The sequence below is a fragment of the Prionailurus viverrinus genome, chromosome C2 (genome assembly GCF_022837055.1).
Source record: "Prionailurus viverrinus isolate Anna chromosome C2, UM_Priviv_1.0, whole genome shotgun sequence".
In the NCBI taxonomy this organism is placed as follows: domain Eukaryota; kingdom Metazoa; phylum Chordata; class Mammalia; order Carnivora; family Felidae; genus Prionailurus; species Prionailurus viverrinus.
Window position 1 is genome coordinate 103933936 of NC_062569.1, and position 19485 is coordinate 103953420.

General features: G+C 36.8%; 1 protein-coding gene across 1 annotated transcript in view; it reads right to left on the minus strand.

The window, feature by feature from the left end:
- Window positions 1-18477, minus strand: part of LOC125175475 (T-cell receptor-associated transmembrane adapter 1) — a 39840-nt gene extending 21363 nt beyond the window's left edge. The window contains exons 1-2 of the mRNA XM_047876070.1: window positions 18157-18477; window positions 5055-5165 (exon numbers count right to left, since the gene is read on the minus strand). Of these exons, the coding sequence (XP_047732026.1) occupies window positions 5055-5165; window positions 18157-18163 (118 nt within the window). The 5' untranslated portion in view covers window positions 18164-18477. The remainder of the gene's footprint in view (window positions 1-5054; window positions 5166-18156) is intronic.
- Between the last annotated feature and the right edge of the window lie 1008 nt (window positions 18478-19485).

Sequence of the window (19485 nt, forward strand, 5' to 3'; positions counted from 1 at the left end):
GAGACAGAAGATCCAAGCTGACAGCAGAGAGCCCAACGTAGGGCTCAAACTCACAACTCCTGAGGTCATGACCCAGCTGAAGTCAGATGCTTAACTGACTGAGCCACCCAGGAGCTCCCAGACTAATATTTTTTAAAAGATAATGTGGATTTTCCAGTTGGAGGTGCTTGGAGTATGAATGTTGGTACCTGGAAACTATACCAACGTGATGTGTGAAAGGATAGCTCTATGGAAAGAAAATGTTGGATGGATTATCAGTAGAGAAAAGAAAAACTAGGTTTGGACCAAAAAGATTTGTGGGAAAAAGAAAACAGAAGCCACTATATGAAGGATACAATATAACGATGTGATCCTTACATGGAAGGAAAGGAAATTAAAACAATGTGGGGAAAAAAGTAAGTAGTGGGTAAAGGACATGATACATCAAGACCAATCATATTGAAGAAGCACCCAGAAATGGTCCTTAAAAAGGTCAAGGACACCACCTTCTCCACTCCTCTTAGAATTTAAATGTGTAATCCTGAGCTGGAGATCTGTACTTGTGTGGTTTTAGTTTTACATCCTTACTGTAAGAAGTATGGTAGTATATGATTTCTTTAAATAGGGGAGTGGTAGGGGCACCTGGGTGGTCAGTTGGTTAAGCATCTGACTTCGGCTCAGGTCATGATCTCACGTTGTGTGAGTTCAAGCCCCAAGTTGGGCTCTGTGCTGACAGCTCAGAGCCTGGGGCCTGCTTCAGATCCTGTGTCTCCCTCTCTCTCTGCCCCTCCCCTCCTCACACAGTCTCTCTCTCTCTCTCTCAAAAATGAATAAACATTAAAAAAAATAAATAGGGGAGTGGTAATCAAAAGTTTAGAGGTTGGAGCTAAGGAGAAAGGTCAGCAAGCTCAGGTTCCTGAATAGAGTTTGCTCCGTCATGAAGGCTTATAAGTTTAGTTAAAAATAGGGGTGCCTGGGTGGCTCAGTCAGTTAAGTGACCAACTCTTGATTTTGGCTCAGGTCATGGTCTCACAGTTCATGAGTCTGAGCCCCACATCTGGCTCTGTTGCTGACAGTGTGGAGCCTGCTTGGGATTCATTCTCTCTCTCTCTCTCTCTCTCTCTCTCTCTCTCCCTCTCTCCCTCTCTCCCTCTCTCCCTCTCTCCCTCTCTCCCTCTCTCCCTCTCTCTCTCCCCTCCCTCTCTTTCTGTCCCTTCTGCCTCTCTCTCTCTCTCAAAATAAACTTAAAAAAATTTTTTTAATAAAAATAAATGACATGATTTAAAAGCTACCCAATTATCTCAGTGATATTTAGTCAAATAAAAAGCAGTTTTTATGTTGCTATGAAGCAGCTGCATTTGCAAGATTCTGTGTGAGAAGAACTGGGTGAGTTTTCATAATCCTTTCTATGATTCAGATATAGACAACTTGCGGTCAGGTTCATGGTTGAGAGGATGTAAGCAAACATTTGCTTTTATGTTTTCCCCTTTATAGTGTTTACTCTTCCATATGCAATACATAACAAGAAAAAACAGCACATGACTTAAACTCCATAATAGCATTTTTGGATACATTCTTCATGTGAAAATGTGAAAAATGTGCCATAATTTTCAAGCGTATAGGAAATATACTGATAGGACTTTGATGTATGAGCAAACTATGAACTTATTTATCCTTCTTCTCAAAACAGAGAAGAAAGGTTGGATAAAGGATATTTTTTGGTTTTAAAGGAAGACAAAGCTAATACATTCTTAGCAGAAAAAGAAATAAATATAATCCTCCCAAAGAGGATTCCCAAAGAATCACATAAAATGTAGGGTTTATTTTGGGAGGAAGGGATAACTCCATTACAAAGCCTCTACCTAGCACTGCTACAGAAAACATCAAGGAGAGGCTTATCATGTCTACCTGATTGAATGTGTAGATACTGTATTGTTGCTGGGGTGGAGATTTTCTTTTGTAAGCTATTTAATACACCAGCAAAACTCATTCACTGACTCTTCGCCTTAGGTGGAGTCATATCTTGCAAGTTTCTTAGCCACAAAGAATAGCACAAAGATGCAAAAATAAAAAGTTCCATGGGGACACGGATACAGAGGCACTGTATTCCCAGACCACGTGGCAGAAAAGCTGGCAAACATAATTGAATCTCCTCTGGTCTGTCTGGCTAGGAGAAACAAAGCCGGAGGAGTCTTTAGCAGGACTGGGAGGAAGTCAGTTGGCAGAACTAATCCCAGAGTCTGCTGGAACCCCTGTGTGAGAAAGCGCTATTTGCTCATGTGGACTAGCAAGGGTGGCAGTTACTACTGATGCTTGGGGGAAACCGTCAGGAGAAGCAGAGATGTTCGGGAGAGGGCTGCAAACAGAAAAAGGGAGGTGGGATGAGAATGAAAGGCATTTTGGCATCAGTGAGCACTGTGCAAAGCTAATTTGAGGTTTGTACGCTAATAAAATGCAAGACCCAGGGTTGTGTGCTTACCTACAAAGGGCAGGTTTGGCTCAAATAAAGTAATTTGCAGTAGGCTAATGGTTAGAACTGATTCCATGAGAGCCTGTGGAAAACTCTCTAAAATGAGCCTGTATGTGACTTAAAAGAACACAGCAATAGAGGTTATTGCATAGACGTGTTAGATAATATAGAGGTGGGGCAGGAAGTGACACAGGAGCTGGAGAGGACCTAGAGAATATAGAGTTGGTGGGAGCGGTGAGAAGCCAGAGGAACTAACATTCCCTGAAATAACCAACACTAAAGTTAAATGGGATAATACATAGTCATAGCATAGTCATAACAAATATTTGTGGAAGGAGGGAAGGAAGCACCAGGGCAACCAATAGTGGTGATGTGGGCTATACGCCATGCAGGAATGACCTCCTCAGCCCCCAGCACTGTGCCGAGGTATCTGTATAATTCTGGCAAGAGCCCTATGGTATAGATGATATTCTCCACATTTTGTAGACAAGGGAACTGAGACTATGAGAAGTTATGCTTCTTGTATAAGAGATCTCCCAGGTAAATATTGAAAGCAGGGTTCTAATTCATGACAGATTGACTTCAAAAGCCATGATGCTAAAAACAAATTGAGAGAACTGAAATTGATTTTAAAAATACAACAATAAGTGTAATTTACTATTTCCTGCTTTTAAAAAACTGTTATTTCCTACCATACTGCTTTTAGACAAAGTAATTTATGGCATGCCTGAGGCAGTAAGGGTTTGTACAATTGAAAAGAAAAAAAAAATAAAATAAGTCTGTTTTTTTTTAAGAAAAAAGTCTTTTCTTTTCTTCTCTTTTCTTCTCTTTTCTTTTCTTTTCTTTTCTTTCTAAAAAATTAGTCTACAGTCTTTTAGCAGTGGTCAACTAACCATTATAAGAAAACAATTCTCAAAAGGAGTTCATATGATGGCAAATGGTATGAACATGGATAAATAAATTCCAATGGACAAACCATCAAAACTGAGAACTAAAAAGCCCACTTGTTCCCTGGTCCCACACAGATCTCTGGATGATTGTCACTGGAATCAGTGGAAGAGTAAAATACCAGTTCATGATGGTTATTCTTGCCCTGGCTTCCACCTGCAAACATTTCACCTCTATGGCTCTACGTTCACCTTTTTCTAACTCAAATGACAATATTATCTACATTCGTAAAACATTTTAGTGAAGAAATTATAGTCATATTAAGCTATTATAAAAAGAAGAATTCTAATGTTAGCTCATTTTTTTATGAAGAAAACTTTTTTCGAAGATGTTGGATGGTGGGTCATTGATGTATCTGACTTATAAAAGGTATTTGAAAAAATATTTGATAAAAAAATTAATTGCTGAAATCATTGCTAATGAAAAAGCATTGCCTGCCTGGAGTTTCAGGCATAGAAATGATAAATAGAGATCCTAAAAGAGTGTTGGCTTTCTGGCCAAGGACATTTGATCAACAGTGTAAAAACAGAATGTGCTCGTGGAAACCAATTTGGACAGAGAATTAGACAGACTGGGCCCTGATCCTTGGCTTTGCTATTGAGTAGATGTGTGACCTCAACTATGCCACTTCACTTTCTAGTGCTTCTTATCTTTTTTGAGAGGCGTGACAATAATGTCTTCTTCTTTATATTTTATATTTGTGTTAGCAACACTGAAGACACTCATAAGAGGATCAAGGCCTCTCCCCAGAATCTGACTGTTGTTCTAAATTAGCGCCCTGCAGTTTTTCTGGGTCACATGTTTCTAATGCAATTTTATTAACTTCATCTTATTTTCATCTGTTAAAAAGCATTGACATTTTGTTTTCTATTCATTATTACCACAGAAATGTCCTGCCCCCAATAGAATTTTGGCTCTAGCATATTAAGACCTTTCCCAGAAATAGGTAAACTTGCATAACCATCCATCTATCCATCCATCCATCCATCCATCCATCCATCCATCCATCCACCCAACACGCTTGTGTTGAATGCCAATAGTGTGCAAAGATTGTGCCAATTGCTGCACACTACACTATTTCAGTCATGCCCATGAGGATGAAAACCACATGGTTAAAACTGCTGACCAGCTGTCGAAAGGAAAAGCTGACCCTGAGAGTGTTAGATAATGCCTGTGGGTCAGCCTGTTGCTTTTCTAGTTCTCTCCTGATCCCAATACAGTCCTACTGCACATTAGAGGCTCTGACTTGATGCTGAGGGGTTTGAGTAGGCATGAGGAGAAGCTTGAAAAGTTAGTCTTCACTCTTCCCATCACATATCAGTGAGAATCTTTATGGCTGCTACAGAATAAATTACAATTTCTCAACTACTGTTGAATTGGAGAAGAAAAACTACATTTTACCAGGACAATTCTTTCTTACTCTGTATCTCAGGGCAGAGATAAAGCGAAGATTGGGAGTCTGTTCATATTCTAATATGATTGTATTTTTAAAGTAAAAAGAAAACCCTAGAGTGGAAAAAAAGTATTAGATTTTCTACAGATAAAAATATCCTATTGCATCTCATTTCATAAAATTATCTTCTTCTGTAGGTTTTCCAGTGACTCAGTCTCCACTCATGTGGGAGTAGATGTGTGGCTATTTCTCAAAATGTCTTACCTTGTCGCTGCTTTTCCACATAGTGGGAAATATTGAAGATCAGTGATACAATCAGAGCTAATCCCAAAAAGGCTAGAATTACCCAGACATAATAGTGGCATCCAGGGTTTTCTGGAAAACAAACAAACAAACAAACATACCTATAATATATTAGCTGCTTACCAATTTGTTTTGAATTGGGTATTCCCACAATTGAAACCATAGTATTTATTCATAATGAAGAACAAATCCTCTGCCAAGAAATTAATTACCATTGAAAGACAAAGGTTTCTTATACATTTCAAATGGGTATTGATGGTAAGTCCCTGCATTCAGCATGAAGAAAAGGAAGCAAGTTTCCCACATTCTTAGTGTTGATGAAAGACATTTTTAGTGTTGCTGCTAAAATTTGACAACTGGTGACTGATTATAAAAACTTTGGTTCAAAATCAAGAACATCCAGGTTCAATCCAAATGGAATTATAATTGTTTTCTTTGAGTACTTGTTGGCCTTGTAGTGGTTGTTGAACTGCCCTCAGTGGTCCTTCATTTTTAATAGATCTTTCATTTTCTTTCTTCCTTGCTTTCTTTTCTTTTTCTTTCCTTTTCTTTTTTCTTTCCTTTTTTCTTTCTTTCTTTCTTTCTTTCTTTCTTTCTTTCTTTCTTTTTCTTTCTTTCTTTCTTTCCATATTTATTTTTAAATGAACATATGCATATATATAATTAAATATATAAAATATATATGCATTTATGATATAGATGTACATATACATATATGCATATGATTTGCATATTGTTTATTTATATAGACTTTGCTTTTGTTTGACTAGTCTGTGGCTCTTTAAACACCAGCAAATCTATTCACTAATGTCTGCTACCTCCTTTCTAATTTTGCACCATGTTATTTAAATATCCAGAATACCATAAACTCCACAGAGAATAGGACCTTTTCTGTCTTCTGCTCTGTAGTATCATATATAATGTACATAATTCACAAACATTTTAAAATAATTAATTAGTAAATGGGAAAAGCTAACTGATGGTGGTGGTGAAATGGGTGGTTTATTTTCTTTAAGGGAATTTTTATGTTTCATAGAGTCTTAGAAAATTGAGAAGACTTGAATAGTCTTTTATCCTCCAATAAACCTACAAATTAATTTGGTTAAAAACACTATGGTTTGGAAAGGCCTTATTTATTCATTATGAATATAATCCCATAAATATTTATGAGAATTCTACAACACAGTAATCATTAACTATTTAAAATATACTACTAATTCTAGGTATCGCACAATACTGCCTACATTCCTAGAATTGTTTATTTGGTTTTTGTGTTTAACTGTTTATGAAAAAAACACAAGTTCATACTAAGTCTAAATTTTAACAATTCTAGCAATAGCAAAATATAGAATAACATATAAGGTTCTCCACTAGAGCATAAATGGGTCACTAATATTATACTAATTAGCCTTTTAAAAAAACTTAACCAGTGCGTCTGGAGGATTTTTACCATGTCATTATGTTATCTGTAGTGGCGGCATGGAATAACACAGTGCTGTTTTAATATAATTCATCTACCCATTTTTCTAAGATGGATATTCTGATTTTTGAAAACGTTTTTCTCTTACAAACAATAATGCAACAAGCTTCATTGGACAGGCATTTAACACATATGTGAGCTTATCTGTAGAAAGAGGCTCCTGGGAATACAATTGCTGGGTTAAAGGGAATTTTTAAGGCATGCTTTCAAAGAAAGATTGTTCTCTACCTCCCATTGATAATAGTCCTTTTCAGGTGGTTAATGTAACCAGAATTATGAAGAATGAGGCCAATAAGCCGTCTTAGTTCCCAGATGGGTCTCAGTTTCCTTCTTTGCTATATCACAACACAGAGGTATTAATTTCTGCTTTGTTATCAAATTAATGGTTATATACATGAATTCTGTTATTAAAGACTTCTTTTCTTCTAGTAAAGAAAAAGTCCTAGTTCTAGATTCTTTCACATTTTAAGGTAATTTGAGGGCACACACTATGTTTTCTATCAAGATAGCTCACAATTATCATTTCAGGTTATTCAGTCTAGTACATTCTAATCACTCACCCTTTACAGTCACTGTATTTGGTGACAAACAAATGAACTTTAGTTGCTACCCAGAGGCCAGACTTATATATATCATCCATGTTCAATATTAAAAACTATTAGTGAACTTAGACAAGCAAAAAAAGAAAGCTAAGAATCAACCATAATCCTATTATCAAGAGACAATCACTGTGAATACCTTGGTTCATATACTTCGAATTATTTTTCTCTGTATAGAAATGATTATGGACAGAGACATAAGATTCAATTATACTGAATATACTGTTATCTCCTTTCACCCCAATAATTTATAGTGTGCTTATTTTCCTATAAATAAAATATGCTTTCATTTCTTTTAGCGGCCTTATATTCCACTGAATGAATTTTCTATAATTTATTTAAACAATCCCTTATCATTAGACATGTAAGTTGCTTGTGATTTTTAGTTATATAAGCAGTGTTGTGATGAATATCTGTAGCTAAAACTATATATCCAACCTTAATTTTTTATTTCAGGTAAAAATTCTTTTTTTTTAATTTATTTATTTTTGAGAGACAGAGAGGGTGAGCGGGGGAGGGTCAGATAGAGAGGGAGAGAGAGAATGTCAAGCAGGCTCCATGCTGTCAGCATGGAGCCCAATGTGGGGCTCAAACTCTCAAACCATGAGATCATGACCTGAGTCAAAACTAAGAGTCAAACACTTAACCAACTGAGCCACCCAGGCACCCCTCAGGTAAAAATTCTTGATTTGTGAGGTCAAAAGATATACACATCTGAAAGGATTTTGATATCTTGATGGCCCAGGTTTTAATTTTTTTTATGTTTATTTTATTACTTATTTTTTGAAAGAGAGACAGAGTGTGAGTGGGAGAGGAGCAGAGAGAAGGAGACACTGAATCTGAAGCAGGCTCCAGGCTCTGAGCTGTCAGCACAGAGCCCGACAAGGGGCCCAAACTCATGAACCCTGAGATCATGACCTGAGCTGAAGTCAGACATTCAACCAACTAAGCCACCCAGATGCCCCGTTGATGGCCCAGGTTTTAAAACACGATATTAAGGGGTGCCTGGGTGGCTCAATCAGTTAAGCATCTGAGCTGGGCTCAGGTCATGATCTTGCTGTTGGTGGGTTTGAGCCCCCTGTTGGACTCCGCGCTGGCAGCTCAGAGCCTGGAGCCTGCTTCGGATTCTATGTCCCTCTCTCTTTGCCCCTCCCCTGCTTTTGCTCTGTCTCTCTCTCTCAAAAATAAGCATTAAAACAAAATTTTTAAGGGGCATCTGCGTGGCTCATTCAGTTAACCAGCAGACTTGGGCTCAGGTCATGATTTCACGATTCGTCAGTTCAAGCCCCGCATCGGGCTCTGTGCTGACAGCTCAGAGCCTGGAGCCTGCTTCAGATTCTCTGTCTCCCTCTCTCTCTGCCCCTCCCCTGCAGGGCGCGCGCTCTCTCTCTCTCTCTCTCTTTCTCTCTCTCTCTGAAAAAGAAATAAACATTAAAAAAATTAAAAAAAATTTTTTAAACACAGTATTAAGAAGACCCTTCTCAGGCTGGTCTGGCCTCTGATCCTATTAGTTAATTGGCCCTGACTTTATGTTTATGTCTCTTTTGGTTCAGCCACACTACATCAACCCCCATCCTGATAGCTACTATCTTCCCACACACTGTCTCATGTAGTCTCCTCCTTCGTGGTTTGTGGAGGAAGTTGTCCCTTTGTCTTTTCTCTGGAGCCTGTGACATGGGTACTTCATGAGAAGGCGCCTACTCTTATCTCTGCCCTAAGCATAGAGAACATCACACTTTTCTTTCCTTACCATGAACTGTTTCCACAAAATGTTGCTTTAGGTTTTCTAATTTTAGGACTTATCTGCTATACTTTCCCAATAATATACCCTGCTCCAATCATTCTGAAGCACTCATGATTCTCAATAGATACCATACTTACCATTTCATGTCCTTATGTCTCTGTATATTTGCTCCTTTGCCTGAAATGCCTTTTTCCTCAGCTGTTTGACAGATTCATAGTCATCCTTCAAGACTACCTTTTCTTTGAAGCATTTGCTCTATGCTGCCTGTCCCCCACCAAGTGACATCTTTTACACCCCCCTACGTTTCAACAAATATTGAGATAATCATCTATGTGTAAAAATCTCTTCCTACTTGACTGTGAACTTCCCAAAGGACAGAAAGAATGCCATATTAATCTTGGTCTTCATGCCTCAATTTCCTCATTTTACCTATTTTTGTGGGGATTCAGTGAGTTAAGACATGTAAGGAGATTTGTAGAAGAGTGTTCCTCCCCAGTAAGATGCTCCATAAATGTTAGCTATTGTATTGTTTTCAAAAATTTTTAGTGTAGTTGACACACAAGGTTACATTAGTTTCAGATGTACGTTTCTATACATTATACGGTCACCACAAGTGTATCTACCATCTGTCCCCACACAACACTATTACAATACCATTGGGGCGCCTGGGTGGCACAGTCGGTTAAGCGTCCGACCTCAGCCAGGTCACAATCTCGCGGTCCGGGAGTTTGAGCCCCGCGTCAGGCTCTGGGCTGATGGCTCAGAGCCTGGAGCCTGTTTCCGATTCTGTGTCTCCCTCTCTGCCTGCCCCTCCCCCGTTCATGCTCTCTCTCTGTCCCAAAAATAAATAAACGTTGAAAAAAAAATTAAAAAAAAAAAAACAATACCATTGACCATATTATCTATGTTGTACCTTTTATTCCCATGACTTAGTCAATTCGTAACTGGAAACTATCGTTATTCTTATTCTCATCTCACTACTAGTGAGACTCCTGTTATTATTTCTGTAACCTATTCAGCAGAAAGTAGGTTCTCACTAAACATGTGTCGACTAAATAAAAGACAAGTGGAATAAAGACAGACAATGTAATGACTAGGGCCAACAGAAAAGTTCTGATCAAATATGAGGTCTAGGCACACTCACAGTCTAGGAAAGACAAGTTGAAGATCATAGTACATTTGTCTCTAGTGCTGTTGAGAAAAGACCTACCTCCCAGCAGCTATGAGATAGATCCTTGTGAAAAGAAGAGTAACACATTAGGCCGCTGTAATCTTGGTGAAAGTACTCATGAACAACATCCTAATTCTCTCTGCCCTGAACCTACATTTACCAAAAAACCTACAGATTCTTATATTTTTTCTAAGAAACTTGATACAAGGAAGTTGGTGCTAACAGCTAGGTATCTAATTAAATTTATGGGGTGTCCACCACTATAAACATAAAATTTTATTTTCTTGTTTAAAAATCAGTCTTTGGGGAGTTTGGTTAGTGTCAGTGAATTCTCTGGGAAAGGAATTTAAACAATACCACTAGTTGAGGTAAGCTGTATGAGCCAGCTACAACCCTAGGAAATATATGCCTGCATAAAACTGGGATGTTAATGACTTAAGAGTCAGGGTGAATAGAAATAATCTCCTCACAGAACACACAATAACTTTCAGAAGCATGAAGTGGGATATGCTTTCATTCCTCAACTTTTGTCTTGAAGACCCATCAATATCTTTACTTTTACTTATTAAAAATGTACACTGTCCTACTATGAGAAGAGAAAAATAAGGGTTTTCTTATATGCTGAAAACATGGTTATACCTTCATAAATCAAGAATGGCCTCATGAAATAGTTGTTTTGTCTGGTTATTGTTAGCAAAAGAATGGGCAAAGTATAACTATTTATAATTATTGTTTTAGGCAAATATTTGTTATTATTTTTTTCAGCCTACTAGTTATATGCCACAATATAGCACAGTTTACCTAAGAACACATATCACAGCTAGTTTATTTTAAAGTTGACCTGAAAGTTGCATTGTTTTAAATGAAGCATTTGATAGATGTATTAACAATTTACCTTTGGCTAAATTGGGTGACTTGTAGTCTTGTGTTAGAAATAGTCCAGGGGATCCTGAGTGGCTGAGTTGGGTAAGTGGCTGACTCTTGATTTCAGCTCAGGTCATGATCTCACAGTTTGAGATCAAGCCATGCATCGGGCTCTGTGCTGACAGCATGGAGCCTACTTGGGATTCTCTCTCCCTCTCTTTCTGCTCCTCCCCTGCTCATATGTGTGTGCTCTCTCTCTCAAAATAAATAAATAAACTTAAAAAAAAAAAGAAATCATCCAGTCTAATTTTTCCAGAAAAGAAATACAGATGGCCAGCAGACACTGAAAAGATGCTCAACATCACTCATCATCAGGGAAATACAAATCAAAACCATAATGAGATACCACCTCACACCTGTCAGAGTGGCTAAAATGAACAACGCAGGAAACAACAGATGTTGGTAAGGATACAGAGACAGGGGATCCCTCTTACACTGTTGGTAGAAATGCAAACTGGTGCAGCCACTCTGGAAAACAGTATGGAAGTTCCTCAAAAAGTTAAAAATAGAACTACCCTATGACCCAGCAATTGCACTACTAGGTATTTAGAGGTATTTACCCAAAGGACACAAAAATACTAATTGGAAGGGACACATGCACCCCAATGTTTATAGCAGCATCAATAGCCAAATTATGGAAAGAGCCCAAATGTCCATCAACTGATAAATGGATATAAAGAAGATTTGGGGTGTGTGTGTGTGTGTGTGTGTGTGTGTGTGTGTGTACTCAGCCATCAAAAAAAGAATGAAATCTTGCCATTTGCAGCGATGTGGATGTAGCTAGAAAGTCTTATGCTAAGCGAAATAAGTCAGAGAAAGACAAATACCATATTATTTCATGTATATGTGAAATTTAAGAAATAAACAGATGAAGATGGGGTGGGGGGAAGAGGGAGGCAAGCCATAAAAGACTCTTAACTACAGAGAACAAACTGGGGGTTGCTGGAGGGGAGATGGGTGGGGGGATGGGCAAAATGGGTGATGAGTATAAAGCAGAGCACTTGTGATGAGCACTGGGTGTTGTATGTAAGTGATGACTCACTAAATTCTATACCTGAAACTAATATTACAGTGTATGTTAACTAACTTGAATTTAAGTAAAAACTTTAAAGAACATTTACTTTAGAAAATTTGTAATTAAAAAAAGAAGAAGAAGAAGAAATAGTCCAGTCTAGAATTATTGCATCAAATCCTATGACATACACTTTGGAACCTTGATCATTCAATCATGCACATGCTGAAAGGATGCAAAACTGATTTTGGAAGGAAATTTTGACCCTGCCTATAGGTTGTCCCTGGATCTACCTCTGAATGAAAGCAGAATGGGCTTTGATGGCTTTCTATTCTGGGAACATGTCCCAGTTATGTTCCCAAAATGTTTTAAGAGAATATCAAAGTGGTTTCCCTCTCAGCTGACAATCTGCCCTAAAATGGCAACAGAATACTGAACTTCAGGTTATAGTCAGAAAATAAAAATTTAAACACTGTCACTCTGTTTGTTCTCTTACATTTTGTACATTTTCTGTCTACGTTATCAGGGCAAAATAAATCTTGTTTTAAGAAAAAGAACCAGCTGTATAAAACTTGCTACTGAATTAATTAATTATAAGAATTTTATGGACTAGAAGATATTATTTAATATGTCATTCAGTATCTCAGGTAGAAGAGCTGAGGATCTCCTCAAGGACTGTCACATTTTTGCTCTTCTAGTTCATGTGAAAATTGCTATTGGCCATCTATCTATATGTATCATTTGATACACAATCTATCTTAAGAAAATCTCTTGGATAATATGATATACTTATTTTTTGTGACTTAATCGTATCCCTTGCTCCTTGTTTTCCTTTGTCTTGATCTATTTGGTTACCCTTTATACTGTGCCATATACGTCTATTACCTCTCTTTCTAGGGGAGAGGCGAGAAAGCAAATAAATAAATAAAAAGAACAATAGATCTCTAGAACTTATCCTTGAGAGAACTAACAATTTACCTTCTATTTAGTGTTTTTTTTCTTTCTAGTTCTCATAGCGTCTAGTATTTAGTATAGGTTCAATAAATGGTTATGGTTTGGGTAAATAAAGTAGAGCACAGTGTAAAAAGGTATACTTCAAGGCAAAACCCTTAATCTTATTTTTATAATTACACTGATTCTAGCTGTAAAATATCCTATCATTTGCACAAAATTGTATTTCAATTAGAAGTTTCCCTTTATTCTTTGTAATTAAAAGGAGCACTGAAAAAGTTCTATCAGTCCATTAATTGGGACAAGAAGATAATTTGTTCTCAACTACATAGAAACAACCAAATCAATGTCATGTGTCTACATTTTACATAAAGGGTTTAAGGAAAGTCCTGGTAATTTTCATAAAATGTGTCAGGAACAGTAAGGCCAAAACACAGGCCAAATTCTGAAGGGTAGGGTATACTTAGCATAGTTTCTGGTTTTCCTATTGATTTGGGGGGTCTGCAATTCCCTATCTAGACTTCTGTTTTCCAAGATTTTTTTCCTTGTGTAATGTGATCTGAGTTTTAAACAGGAAGCTTTCATTTAGAAGCTTTGTTATTTCATGACATTCTTGATAGCTTTAATAGTTTTTTTTTATATTTTAATTTTAAGTAATCTCTATACCCAATGTGGGGCTCAAACTTACAACCCTGAGATCAAGAGTCACATGCTATAATGACTGAGCCAGCCAGGCATCCCAGCTTTCATAATTTTTTGATTGTCAACAAATGCCCCCATTTTGAAAAAACAAAAAACATACACAGATGAGAAGGTATTGAGTAGCTACATGGTGGAGATTTTCAACTTGAATGGCAGATCCATATAGATGCGAATACACATGCACACGCACTTTCGTACCTCCCTTTATCCATATTCAGTATATCTCCAGATGCATGTGGATATCTGTTCAGTACAGATAATGCTTCTTACAATGCTGGATTCACAAAGTGCTCAAAAATCCTTGCCCAACAAATGCAATCTTTACTATTATTATTCCATAATTATAGTTACTTTCATTTAAAAAGCTTTTATCAATTTAAAAAGAACTCCCACACAATTTGAATTTAGCTATTACACTGTTAAAAAGCCAAAGGCCTCAAGAAGTTATTAGTGAGGCAATGACAGCTAGGAAAACCATAATTTAAGTTTCTATATAGCATTCAACTGCCAAGGGTTAATAGTAGTAGCTTTAATTATAAGACCTCTGACTCCCTTAAAGCCAAGAGTACTTGGCAGGCACTGTATTTAGAATTCACACTTGCATGTACTCTGGAGGGAAGCCTAGCTAAAGCAAATGTATTGTCTTTCTGCTGACAGATATGACTCCTACAGAAGCCTTTATTTAAACAATTAACAACAGAAAAGCAATACATATAATGCCTTAATTGTTTCTCCTTCAGGGAGTCTGTAACTGAGACAAGTGCATACGTTTATAGTATATAAGATATGGCTTTTCATGACGGTTTCTCTTTCTTGGCTTGCAAACTCTGTCAGAGCAGTGACCTTCTCCTTTTTGCACCCCATGAATGTGTATATCTACTTTAGACGCCCCAGAAAGTTCAAAGAAAAAGTTCTGATATAACAATCCCCATGGATTCTACCTATACAGCAATTTTCTTACCGTGATGATAGTTTGGTGTGGAACTAGATGCATTCTTGATGACTCTGTGACACATTGTCAGTATCCACAAATCCCACCCCCCTCCCCCACCACTTACATCACAATCACCCCATCAATAAAAGGCATTAGAGTCATAGATAGAAGCACTGGAAGGGATTCTCAAATCTACTCCCAGGCTTTTGAGTAAATAAAGTATTGTTTTTAATGGCAAATTTGAAATCTGTCAACCTTCAATACGTGTCTTTTGTGACCAGAGGGTTATTTGAAAAGTGGGTGGTGTATGTTGAGGAAGGACTATGATGGAGAGACGGACGACAGCAATATAGGGCATTGGAATGTCTGCTTTGAAGTGCAGAGAAAGAATGAGTGTAGTCACTTATGAGCTGTGTGACTTCTTACATATCACTGAACCTCACTAAACCAATTGTAAAGTTGGAGGTCCGATCCCCATCTGTGTGACATCAAGGTCCCTCTTTCTAGTACATCATGGTTGCTCTTCAGCAACACTTACTGAATTTGTTAGAGAGCATACATGTAGAGTGAGGTGGGGGCAGATTTTAAGACAGTGTAATTCCTCCAATACTGGGCTACTTGGCACTTTTATAATTAAACTCTAATTAGGATTGGTCAACTTGAGAAATCCTATTAAGATTGAAGTGTTGCCAAAATCCCTGCTGTTGATGAGTCTTTCTTTTCCTATATTTACTCCTTCATTTTATTTCTGTACTTACTGTTTTCTGTTGGAGAAGCACCTTGGTGATATCCTCGGAAGATGCCCTGGTTGTTGGGAATTTTCATCCAACAAAATTTTAACTACTATGTTACTTTAATGTTTTAAGAAGGCCTGTTAATTTTTTATCTCTTCTTTCTAGTTTGGGAATACTGAGAAAATTCGATGAAATTTAAAATGCCTAGAAATGTGACCAGTAATGATGCTGGTGATAATGACAATGATGATGATTATTTTGTTTTTTAATTTTACAAACCCTTGGATTGAGGGTAATGATATTTATTATTAACTAGCAATTTGTGCACATTTATTTCTCAGAGTTATGATTAGTAAGTGACAATCTTTCCCGAATTGACTTTCCTTAAAATCACTGCAAACATTAACTAAATTAAATGATGAAACACATTGTCTTTGACCCATCTTTAATTTAAAGAACATCTCAGTTTAAAAGATGATTCATAAATTAGTCCTACCTAGTCTCTAAAGGAAAGGCTTACTGTCCTCAAAAAAGGAGATTGAGGCTCAAGGGAAAAGAAAACCGAGTAAAAACAATGAAAATTCTTTTTTTGAAAAACAGCAATGTGTAACTAAATCGTGGCACACTCTTTAAACTAAGCGTAGCCCACAGGAATTGTTTTTGCCATTTGATTCAGCTAATACTGATTTTATGAGCATGCAGAAACACAGTAGGAATTATGATACTGGCCCATTGATTGATGCAGCGAATATAAAGCATGTAGGTAGAAGAAAAGGAAAGATTTGCATTTTTTCTTTTCATACCTCGTTTTACTTAACCAGGAATAATTTCACTTTTTCACACTTATTTTCTTTTTTAACCTCACCTGTTTAAATGTAAAACATCATCTGACTCTCTTCTTTCACATTGTTCTCCCCCTCTCCTTTTAAGATCTGAGTCTTTAATAGCAAACATTTGGTATTTTTATCTCTTCTGTGGAATTGCAGAAGCTCTCAACCGACAATGGAGGAACTCCTATGTTACCTCTAAAGGGAAAATCTAAACTTGGAAATGGTATGAAAGAAATTTTATCACATCTATCATAAAATTAGAATTAAGTAATCCTGGAAATAGTTGAATGCCATATTCACTGCCTTTGGCCTTCCCACACTTCCTGAGTTCCCCAACACCATCAGCTCATGGCCACTGTTAATAGTACTGCCATGTCTGTTTTTTCCAGGGCATAGCAAAACTGCAACAATTGATTTTGTTCTTTGCTAATCTATGAACCTGGAAAAAAGTGAAGACAGGTGCGAAAATCGTATGTATCCTACGTAGGTATCATGCGATTAATCAGCTGTGTGATTAATCCAATTAATTGTTTTTAAAATTTGGCAAACCAAATATTGGAAAGCAAATTCACAGATTATATATAATATCTTTATATAAGATAAAGATGTAAGTGGCTATATCTTATATATACATTATATATAAGTGGCTCATACAAATTGATCTTAAAAGTATGATAAAGCACAATAATTAAGCAAAAGATGTAATCAGACAATGCACAAATTGTATGATTATAGTTTAAAAACCCATGTGAAAGTGTTCAACCTTATTATAATCAAAGTAAGTATTATCAATAGGCTAGCATATTACACTTTTTCAGTAAAGATTTTTTTTTTTTAGATGATACCAAACTGTTCAGGAGACACACGCTAGGATGAAAGTTACTTGGTAGCAGTCTTAGAAAAGTATTTTGGTAGTAATGAGACTTAAAGTGTTCATAACCTCTTGCTCAGTAATTCCAACTCTAGAATTTCCAAGGAAATAACCTTTAATATAGAAAAAGCTATAGAGATTTTCAACTTTCTGTCATTTAAAATATAATACAACTGGATACAACACAGATGTCAAACAATAAAAAAACAACTAAGGAAGCTGTTATTAACCCAATGAATGTCATAGTCTACATTCATCTAAAATGATTAGGCAGAAGTTTTCATAAAAAGGGAAGTAGTTACGTTCTAATGTTAGCAAAAGATCTAGACATATGATTTTATGTTCATTATTATTTCATGTAGGAAAAGCAAACCATATAGAATGTATAGAAATAAAAGTAGGAAGGAAATACAACATAATATCTTATAATTTTTAAGGTGATGGGAGCTGTGGAAATTTTTTTCTTTTTCATGTATATTTCATAGTTCTCCCACTTTATATGTGTGGTTTCTTTTACAACAAAAAGATTTTTATTAAAGAAATAAAAAGTATGTAAAACAATGAAAGAGGAATGAACTATCAACATGGAACAGACATCCAGCTAATCGATGGGGATTCAACCCTTGTAATCCATGCTGCAAGCAATCGAATTTTCACTGGCCTTTGCAGAATGGTCAGCTCTCTGATATTGACAATTGGATTAATGTCTGGGAAGGTAATAAAATCCCTAAACTCAAAGGAATTAGAATGTGGTTAGTACTAACCAGCTTTATAACTAAACTAAAGAGGGATACGCATGATCAACAAGTTTCTTTAAAAATAACAGATACTTTAAATGGCATAGTTATCAGTGAACACCAGTGAAAGCTACAACTAGCTTTATATTATAAAACCTCCCATTTTTTTCTTTTAAGAGAAAATAATCAACTTATATTCAGTAAAATATTTCAAAGTATTTTCTAATTATACTAAAGGCTATCTCACACTTTAAAAATAACATGTAACTGATTTACTTCCCAAATGTTAAGTGTTTTTTGGATGGGGACATGGAAATTATTTAGTGAATTTATAGGCATAGGAATAAAACAAAAGAATTAAAAATACCGCTTACCTGGCATGCTTCTTTTCTCAGAGAAATCCTTATGTAACCATAAGGCAAATATATGGATTAAAAATGCTCCCACAAACTTTTTTCCTCAGTAATGTTGCTCTGTCGCTTTAGAAGTAGTGTGCCAGTAAAACTTGTCTTTAACTATACCTCAGTTTTCTCTCTCTTCTGTGTCTTGAAATCTTTCGTGTGTACTTTGTTCAGTTACAAACAGGAAATGTGGTGATGGAGGCTTCTAGAGTTTTGATCTGAAACCAGTACGCTCTTGAATTTTTGTGTTACATGACAAGACCAATCTCACAAGCCTCTGCATTCTGGTATTTGGATTTCTATCAATACCTGAATCTAATTTAAAAATAATAGTGAAAGCAAAGCCTGGGGGTGGATCTCCCTTCTCTTTGGAGAGAATCCAGGGATCTCCTCACAAGTGAGTTCACATGGAAACAAAGTAAAACATCTGACACTAGGGAGGAAACAGTGAGAAGCCCAGGTGTGCACAGCTGTTAGCTGTGTTTTCTTTGAGGCACCATGGAGGAAAAGGGATTGGTGCTTTTTGAACATTGCTATGTTGCAGGCGCCTTCTTTACCTGGTCGCACTGGGAGACCCGGTGCCTGCCTTCTATCCTGACAACACTCACTGCAACCAGGGTGAGGTAAGTCCCTCTGTCCAATCTAGGGCCGCTTGGCAACAAGCTCCCACTCTCAGTGCACAACCAGTAATCTGAAGTTCCTAAATGTTGTTGTGTATAAGTATGTTAAGTGGCACTACTTTAGCATGCATATTCCTGAGCCCTACTGAATCAGAATATTTGGAGCAGAGCCCAGGAATCTGCATTTTCACAAGTTCCCCTGGCTACTTTAAAATATAGGTGTTCTGGACAGTGCTCTAAAAATAGCATGTATATGTCAATGGTGTGTTTTATTTTTACCTTTACTCAGATAAAGATGATCTCGGCAGGATCTGTGAGTATGGTTTGTATGTGTTTTGGTGTACATATATTTGCTGCATATTGTGTGCCTATGCATATTTGCTCATGGATTCCCCCAGTTTTCTTTAATTATAAAAGAATGACGAGCCTGAATCCAGTTTACTACAAAAGGGGATGTACACAAACTTTAAGAACTTGAAGGAAAACTTAAAAATGAGACCTCTGACGCACAGACTCAGCACAAAATATTAAATGACATGCAGGATATCTTACTCTTGTTGATTTCTCTAAGATTCTTGGGGGCAGGGAGAGTACTGATCTAATCCATCATGAAAACCCCAGCATCGACAGTAATGTCTGGCATGCTGTTAAGTCTCAATAAATATTCTCACAAGGATGGAAT